The sequence below is a fragment of the Copadichromis virginalis genome, linkage group LG23, assembly GCF_057382275.1.
Source record: "Copadichromis virginalis isolate Kocher_CV1m ecotype Utaka linkage group LG23, C_Virginalis_male_GT1.1, whole genome shotgun sequence".
Lineage (NCBI taxonomy): Eukaryota > Metazoa > Chordata > Actinopteri > Cichliformes > Cichlidae > Copadichromis > Copadichromis virginalis.
In genome coordinates this window covers 36,006,525-36,015,880 of record NC_140639.1, presented here as the reverse complement: position 1 = coordinate 36,015,880, position 9,356 = coordinate 36,006,525, and the positions used below count along the sequence as shown (strand labels likewise).

The 9,356-nt window shown below is 49.3% G+C and overlaps 1 protein-coding gene across 2 annotated transcripts; it reads left to right on the top strand.

The window, feature by feature from the left end:
• Positions 1-81: 81 nt before the first annotated feature.
• LOC146681497 (glucagon-1-like) lies at positions 82-3,012 on the top strand. 2 transcript variants are annotated; one of them, XM_085448149.1, is made up of 5 exons: positions 300-406; positions 1,103-1,258; positions 1,803-1,919; positions 2,391-2,534; positions 2,635-3,012. In XM_085448149.1, the coding sequence occupies exons 1-5, from the start codon at positions 309-311 to the stop codon at positions 2,657-2,659; spliced, it is 540 nt and encodes a 179-aa protein (XP_085304275.1). In that variant the 5' UTR covers positions 300-308; the 3' UTR covers positions 2,660-3,012. The 2 variants fall into 2 exon arrangements, with proteins under 2 accessions (XP_085304274.1, XP_085304275.1); XM_085448148.1 differs by lacking the exons at positions 2,391-2,534; positions 2,635-3,012 and adding an exon at positions 82-150 and having other exon boundaries at positions 1,803-2,142.
• The last annotated feature ends 6,344 nt before the right edge of the window (positions 3,013-9,356 follow it).

Sequence of the window (9,356 nt, the reverse complement as noted above, 5' to 3'; positions counted from 1 at the left end):
AACTGTTACTCTAAGAGTGGGAAAAAAGACCCACCTATGCAGCTCTTCTTTCAATATATAAGGCTGCAAAGTGAGAGAGGGTGGTTAGATGCAGACACCAGCAATAAGCAGTGGAACTAACAGCGGGTGTTTGGAAAGAAAGAAGAAAAGGTGAGTTGTATCTTGTTGCAGTGGAGAAGGTATTTTACTTTTAGCCGTCAAGTTCTTTTTTCTTGGTTTTTTTTTCTGGGTGGGGGAAATGTTTCTTTGTTTGGTTGAATGTTTTATTTCTTTTTTGTGTGTGTTGTCCCCTGTTACAGGTCACCACCATGAAAAGCATTCACTCCCTGGCTGGCATCCTCCTGGTCCTCGGCTTTGTCCAGAGCAGTTGGCAGGTTCCTCTGCATGATGCTGATGACAGCTTAAGGTACAACGAAACGCTTCTTTAAGATAAAGCTGTTTTTAGCACCCTTGTGTTACTCTTGTGACTAAATCACAAGAACAATTCCATTCAATTTGATCTATATAGCACAGATTCACAACAATAGTTATACTGTAAGGTAAAGACCCTACAGTGATTAAACAGTAGGGGTGTATAAAAAACAGAGAGGGAAAAGAAATGCTTAGTGCATTATGGGAAGCTCCCCAGTATCCTGAGCCTATTGAAACATAATTCAGAGCTAGGTCAACTATAAAATACGTCAAAAAGAAATTAAAAGATATTTTAGAAGATATTTTCCGTATGAGAAAAAGTCTCTCCAACTGAATTAAAAAACAAGAAAAAGCTTTAAAGATTATGCTGAAATGCAATTAAAAACTGTTTTTATTGTAGTGTAAATTCCTACATGACCTGATACTGACTCATAGAACCTATGGTTGATTAACTTTTTAGTGTGACCCTGAAACAAGTGATACATAATGTAGGATTAAAGGGAAGGACAAAGGATACATGTACTATATATGACAATGCTAAGTTTAAGAACAAAGTGCTTCCTTTCGGTTCCCCTTTCTTTTACTTCTCTTTTTTATACTCCTAGTGTTCCTAGAGATTTATATAGATATGTAGAAATATGATATGCTATGGAAAACACTTCAGTGGTACCTACTTTGCTCTTCCTTGCAGTTTTGAATCAGACAACACATTAAATGATGAGCCTGTGGAGTTGTCGAGCATGAAGAGACATTCAGAGGGAACTTTCTCAAATGACTACAGTAAATATCTGGAGGACAGGAAAGCACAGGACTTTGTTCGGTGGCTGATGAACAACAAGAGGAGCGGGTCAGTGTGAAAACAGTGTGAAATTTGTGATAAAAGACACTAGAACTGATCTTTTAAAGTAGCCAAGGATACTAGCAGAGTAGTGTTCAATTGTACAAGTGAAACACGTAATACAACATAGTGCTTAAAGTAGCAGCAGTAAAGGAGTATGCAAGAAAAGCAGCCTAACATCTCATGTATTTATATGCATTTTGGCTCTCAAACTAGGGGCCTGGCCCTTCTAAAGCCTCTGCAGATATATCAGAGGGGTCATAAGAATAATAATAAAAAGAAGTATTTCTCTATTTGCCTGTCCATTGGCCTTAAACAGGTTATTTCCAAAGCATCTGACACATGTGCCCAGCAAGCCACACATTTTGTGAGGAATTCAGAGCCAGTCTTTAGTGAGTTGATCTTTTATACTTGTAAATGTAAAATCTTACATTTAAAAGCACTAGAGTGTAAATATAAGGTACCTCAAATAAGAAAGCGCCTTTATAATTGACTCATATGTTCCATTAGTATAAAAAAGACATATCAAGTGGTCCGTGTCTGTGTTTTTTAGTGCTGGCGAGAAGCGACATGCAGATGGCACCTTCACCAGTGATGTAAGCTCCTTCCTCAAAGACCAGGCAATCAAAGACTTTGTTGCCAACCTCAAGTCTGGACAAGTCCGAAGAGAGTAGGCCGCCCTTCTTTTCTTCACGTGTATCTCCTCCTACAATACCCAAACCTTCTAAAATGGCCTGCTTGTGTCTGATTCCACCATGATGGGGAGAGCAAAACAGAGAACTCGAGCTAATCAGCTGATTCTTCTTGCTTCTTCAACCTTTTTCCCCCTTTCCACTGCTTTTTTCCCTTAGTGTTTCTTGTGATTGTGCCAAAATAAATCACTTGAACTTTTCCACTGTGTTGATCATATCTTACTCACACTGTGCAATGAGACATGAACCATGCAAAGAGACAATGAAGCAGTTAGGAAATGATTACACCAGAACAATCTTTTCACTTATGATGAAAATAATCATATGAAAAACTGATGATTTCTCCAGTGCAGATCAAATTTTACAGCTAAATTGTCAGGTTTCCGTACTGTGGGGTTACTGACCATTAGGGGGCAGTGTTTACATTGTGTGCCTGTGTACATACTCAGATCTGAAATGGAAAGATGGGGTGAAACATTCAGCAAGAGGCACGTAGATGGAAGCTTCACCAGCGATGTGAACAAGGTACTGGATTCCATGGCCGCCAAGGAATATTTACTCTGGGTCATGACCTCCAAGCCTTCAGGGGAAAGGTAACATCAAATCATCATGGCTGATTTGGCAAATGCTAGAGGTTAAAGGTCTTTTTTATTGACTGAGCATTGCCGTGATTGTAATTTTCTTTCTTTTCAGTAAGAAAAGACAAGCAGATGAATGAGAGTCTGCTCCATGTCGCTCCCTGCATGCTGTAAACAAAGCCATACACAGGAGGAATTGAAAGCCATTCTGCTTTGCATGATGTATTGTCAAAACTATATTTAAGTTTTTCTTTTTTACTTTTTGTGAATGTAAGGCAAAGACACAAAACATATAAAATACTCTTCCGTATAATTTACATTACACAAAAGAAGAAATTCAATTTTACAATTTACAATTTTAAATTATTTTCTATATTTTTAACACGAACACAAAAACGCTCAATCTCAGGTAGACCTATGGAAAGCACATCTAGCTTATGATTGTCATTATATTAATATTCTGCTCTGCAAAATAAAGTTTTCAGTCACTGTTTTTTCAGCTTCAGTCCTGTTTTATATTACAAAGATGAACTTCATAGAAATGTATAGATATGTGGTTGAGGAAGGATCTGGATTCTTTATGCATGTAAACATGCACCGGTAAATGCTGCGAAACATTTGTATTTAAAGGTTAATTAAGTAAAATTATATAAAAAATATTCAGACAAAAACACTTTAAAAGTATTTAAGTATTAAAACTAATTATCACCGTATTGTAATTCTTATAATACTGAACTAGAACATAAAATGACACATCTAGAGAGCTTATTTTTTCCAAGGAACAGTCCAACCTGCAAAACCATTTTTAAAAAATGAATAGAAAAACAGTCAGCACAATGAAAAGCATGAAGAAGTGGTTTAATCTGTAATAATGCTTGATTTATGTGAGCTCGTAAAAGCTGTACATTTTACACCCACTTCAAAATCTTAATATGTGAAGAAAATATAAGGATAATCGTGTCTGTGAAAACTGTTGGAATTAAAAGAAAACAGTAGCTCAAATATCAAAACACAATGTAACAATGCAGAACATCCCCAAACCCAGCCTCAGAACTGGGTTTGGGGACCACACCCGGTGCTACTCTGGTCAATTAAAACAGGATACAAAGGCTAAATTTCACATGGGCTCGCCAAAATTGGACAACAAAGACTGGAAAAAACATTGACTGGTCTGATAAATCTTGATTGATCTGCTCTAACGTTTGGATGGTAGTGTCAGAATTAGACATAAACATGAAAGTATGGATCCATAGTGCCTTTGCCACTTTGTGTCCCTTGGTACAAATTTAGGATCACTCAACTGCCAGAGCAAACCTGAGTACTGTGTTCATCTTTTTATGGCCACAATGTAGTCATCTTCTTATGGCTGCTTCTGTCATGAACCGAAGTTCCGAGCGCAGGCAGGACCCAGTAGCAGAACACACACACGAGGGTATGAGCGAATAAAGAAAGTAATTTTTATTGAAACTAAAGGTGTCCCGTGAGGGTAGCCAGAAAAACAACGGGTGAAACCAGACGAAACCGAGGGACCGCACAGGGAACGCCGAGAGCGGGGCTGTGAGAGGGGTGATAGCCGGGCCGAGTGAACCAGAGGGGGGTGGAGCTCCAAAAGGGGTCGAGACGGCGAAGCTGAATGTGAACCGAATCCCAGGCGGACAGGTGGACAGGCAGGTGGCTCGAAAAAAACACGCCGAGTTGTGATCGCTGAGAGGCGACTACGGACTGGCGTGGGGCAGCAGGTAGGGCAGGATTAAATAGTCCACCTGGTGATCGCCTGGGATGGGATGCAGGTGTGGGGTTAGCAGCCACGCTCGTGGGCGTGGACATCCCAGCAGCACCCCGGACGCCGGGCCGCGGACCATGACAGTACCCCCCCCTCAAGGGTCGCCCCCAGGCGACCGGCCGGGACCCCGCCTGCGGAGAGAAGCACGGAAAGCAGAGATGAGACGAGGGTCCAGAATGAAGGAGCGCGGGACCCAGAGGCGGTCCTCGGGGCCGTACCCCTCCCAATCCACAAGATACTGCCAGCCGCGCCCGCGCCGGCGCGCATCCAGGATCCGCCGGACCGCATAGGCCGGATGGCCGCCGACGAGCCGGGCGGGAGGAGGGGGCTCGGAAGGAGGGCACAGGGGGCTGAGGCGGACCGGCTTAAGTTGAGATACATGGAACGTGGGATGCACACGCCGAGAGGCCGGAAGCCGGAGCCTGACTGCCACCGGGTTGATGACTCGGTCCACTTCGTACGGCCCGATGAAACGGGGAGCCAGTTTGCGGGACGTGCCCCGGAGCGGGATGTTCCCAGCAGCCAACCAAACCTTCTGTCCCGGCTGGTAGTCAGGGGCTGGGGTGCGGCGACGATCGGCGTAGTGCGCCTGTCGTTCCTTTGCGCGCAGGAGGGCGCGGCGAGCGCAGCGCCACACACGTTGGCAGCGCCGGAGGTGATGAGGGGCCGACGGGACGGAGAGGGACAGGTCCTCTTCCGGGAAGAGCGGAGGCTGATACCCGAGGGACGCTTCGAAAGGAGAGAAGCCGGTGGAGGACGAGGTGTGAGTATTGTGGGCGTACTCCACCCAGGGCAGGTAAGTAACCCAGGAGGAGGGGTTTTGACTGGCTACGCACCTCAGCATAGTCTCCAGCTCCTGATTAAGGCGTTCAGTTTGCCCATTGGATTGCGGGTGGAAACCGGAACTCAAACTGACCTTGGCGCCGAGAATGGAGCAGAAGGTCCTCCACACTTGTGAGGTGAACTGGGGACCGCGATCGGAGACAATGTCTAGGGGAATTCCGTGGAGCCTGAAGACTTCCGTGACTAACGCTTGGGCAGTCTCAGCAGCCGAGGGCAGCTTGGCTAGCGGGACGAAGTGGGCGGCCTTAGAAAACCGATCCACAACGGTGAGGATGACACATTTTCCAGAAGAGGTGGGGAGACCGGTAACAAAGTCGAGCGAGATGTGAGACCAGGGCCGGTGGGGAGTAGTGAGTGGGTGGAGCTGGCCCATGGGATGTTTCGTGGATGGTTTATTACGAGCGCAGACGGCACAGGCAGACACGTAGTCCCTCACGTCCCGTAGTAGCGATTTCCACCAGAAGTGTCTGCTGAGGAGGCGCGCCGTTCTGCTCACGCCCGGGTGGCACGCGAATCGTGCTGTGTGGATCCAGTGGATGACTGCTCCCCGGGCGGCGGCGGGAACGAAGCGCCGTCCCGGCGGTCCGGTCCCTGGGTCAGGGTCCCCCGGGAGCGCTTGGCGAATGGTCTCCTCAATCTCCCAGGTGAGAGCACCCACCACGCAGGAGGCAGGCAGGATGGTGGCGGGGAGGGGCGCCTCGCTGTCGGGGGAATACAGACGGGAGAGCGCATCGGGTTTGATGTTTCGTGACCCGGGACGATAGGAGAGTGTGAAGTTGAAACGGGCGAAGAATAGGGACCAGCGAGCTTGACGGGGATTTAACCTCTTGGCGGTTCTAAGGTACAGTAGATTTTTATGATCTGTCCATATAACGAAGGGCTGTTCGGTCCCCTCCAGCCAGTGACGCCATTCCTCCAATGCGAGTTTTACCGCTAGGAGTTCCCTGTCGCCGATGTCGTAATTCCTTTCTGCGGGGGTGAGTCGGCGTGAGAAAAAGGCGCACGGCCGGAGTTTGTTCAGGGGCCCAGACCGCTGGGAAAGAACCGCCCCGACTCCCGCATCAGATGCGTCGACCTCAACAACAAACTGTTTAGAAGAGTCAGGATGGGTCAGAATGGGTGTGGACGTGAATAATCGCTTCAATTTAGCGAAGGCTGCGTGGGCCTCAGGGGACCATGTGAAAGACACCTTGGGTGAGGTGAGTTGGGTGAGAGGCGCGGCCACCTGGCTGTAGTTTCGAATGAAACGGCGATAAAAATTCGCAAACCCCAAGAAGCTCTGAAGCTTCTTTCGTGTCTCCGGAACCGGCCATTCCAATATTGCTTTGATCTTCACCGGGTCGGTCTTCACCTGCCCACCAGCGAGGATGTAGCCCAAGAAGGAAACGGATGAGGCGTGGAACTCACACTTTTCCGCTTTTACGTACAGTCTATTTTCGAGCAGCCGTTGTAGCACGCTCCTCACATGGATGCGATGGTCCTCGAGCGTCTTGGAGAAAATCAAAATATCATCCAGGTAAACAAAAACAAACACGTTCAGGAAATCCCGTAACACGTCGTTGACTAGGGCTTGAAAAACCGCCGGGGCGTTCGTTAACCCGAACGGCATCACTAGATATTCAAAATGCCCTAGCGGGGTATTGAAGGCGGTCTTCCACTCGTCGCCTTCACGTATCCGTACCAGGTGGTAGGCGTTCCGCAGATCTAGTTTGGTGAAGACCGTAGCTCCCTGGAGTGAGTTAAAAATAGAACTAATGAGTGGGAGGGGATATTTGTTTTTGACGGTGACGTCATTCAGCCCCCTGTAATCGATGCACGGGCGGAGCGTCCCGTCTTTCTTTCCCACGAAGAAAAAACCCGCAGCCACGGGAGAGGATGACGGCCTAATACGTCCTGCAGTTAGTGACTCCTGGATGTAATTCTCCATGGTTTCTCTTTCGGGGCGAGACAGGTTGTATAATCTGCTAGAGGGCAGCGAAGCTCCCGGGAGCAGATCGATAGCACAGTCATATGGACGGTGAGGCGGGAGTGAGAGCGCCTCATCTTTACTGAACACCTGTTGGAGATCGTGATAGTCGGGGGGCACGGAAGAGAGGTCCGGCGCGGGTGGCGGGGCGGGCCTCCGTTCCGTTGAGGCGGAGGGAACGGCTGACCTCAGGCAGTTCGCCAGACAAAACACACTCCAGCTCGCGATACTTTTTCCGGCCCAATCTATGTGTGGGTTATGTCTCTGTAACCAGGGGTAGCCTAGGATAAGCGGGGTGTCAGGAGCAGGAAAAGTGAAAAAGGACAGCTGCTCTTGGTGGTTACCTGATGTGATTAACCGTACAGGCGCGGTTTGGTGAGTTATGTATGCAAACACTTGGTTGTTTAATGTAGACGCAGGGATGGGCGGTTCGAGTGGAGTAAGAGACACAGCTAGCCTCTTAGCCAGCTTCTCATCCATAAGGTTCTGTTCCGCCCCGGAGTCCACTAACGCGGGGCATGTAAACGTCTGATTAGAAGTCACGATAGTAACGGACAGTAACAATCGGGGTCTAGTAGTGCTTAGAGTGCTGCCCACCCGTATCCCCGGACTCACCGGTGGGCCGGGTCGTTTGGGCGGACCGGGCAAACAGCGATGCGGTGACCGGGCCTCCCACAGTACAGACATTCTCCAGCCCGAAATCGGCGTTCCCTCTCCTCCGGAGAAAGCCGAGAGCGTCCGATCTGCATGGGTTCAGGCGGGGGCGGCGACGGAGAGCGCGCACACGCAGCTGGGGGCGGGGGCGGAGAAACGCGAAACCCGGGGCGCAATACGGAGCCCATAGGTTTAGATCGCCGCTCGGCATCCCTCTCCCGCAAGCGTCTGTCAATCCTACGGGAGAGGGAGGCCAATTCATCAAAGGATCTGGTCTCCTCGTGAAAAGCCAGTTGGTCCTTCATCTGGTCATTTAACGACCGTAAAAAAACCCCACGAAGAGCCGAATCGGGCCAACCCACGGCGACCGCTCGAGTACGGAATTCAACTAGGTACTCCGCAATACTGCGCCGCCCCTGACGGAGCCCCAGCAACTTCTGCGCGGCATCGTCCTCCGATACCGGAGGGGCAAACGTAGCCTGGAACTCCTCCAGGAAGTCATCGTAATCGCAATCACGAATGGGGTGAGAACTTAAGTAGGCTTCAGCCCATGCTAGAGCACGCCCCCGTAACAATCCCACGAAGTGGGAGATCTTAGCAGTATCCGTGGGGAACGCGTCAGGCGTGCGACTGAAAAATAAGGAGCACTGGAAAAGGAACCCCCCACACAGGTCTAGCTCCCCGTGGAAGGGTTCCAGCGGCGGAGGCGACACGCCGCGGTGCACGGGGTCGGACGGCCTAGTTTGTAATTTATTCTGAGTGTCACTGAGCTCTTGACAACGGTCTTGGAGAGACTGGAGCTGCTGATCGTGGCGACCGAGGATAGCGCCCTGTTTATTAATAGCGGAGCGGAGTGGATCTGCTGGGTCCATACTGGCCAGTCCGTACTGTCATGAACCGAAGTTCCGAGCGCAGGCAGGACCCAGTAGCAGAACACACACACGAGGGTATGAGCGAATAAAGAAAGTAATTTTTATTGAAACTAAAGGTGTCCCGTGAGGGTAGCCAGAAAAACAACGGGTGAAACCAGACGAAACCGAGGGACCGCACAGGGAACGCCGAGAGCGGGGCTGTGAGAGGGGTGATAGCCGGGCCGAGTGAACCAGAGGGGGGTGGAGCTCCAAAAGGGGTCGAGACGGCGAAGCTGAATGTGAACCGAATCCCAGGCGGACAGGTGGACAGGCAGGTGGCTCGAAAAAAACACGCCGAGTTGTGATCGCTGAGAGGCGACTACGGACTGGCGTGGGGCAGCAGGTAGGGCAGGATTAAATAGTCCACCTGGTGATCGCCTGGGATGGGATGCAGGTGTGGGGTTAGCAGCCACGCTCGTGGGCGTGGACATCCCAGCAGCACCCCGGACGCCGGGCCGCGGACCATGACAGCTTCCACCATCTACTGTGTCAATATGGACCAAACACCCTGAGGAATCTTTTCAATCACAAGGAATTAGGGCAGTTCTGAAGGTAAGACGGAGTGTAACACTGTTCCAGCAAGGTGTAAACGACTGAAGTGACTGGTAAGTGGATTGCTCATATTATGGGGTGCTTGCTTAGCTAACAGCTTAATAATCAAATTCCAAAGAATGTTTTTG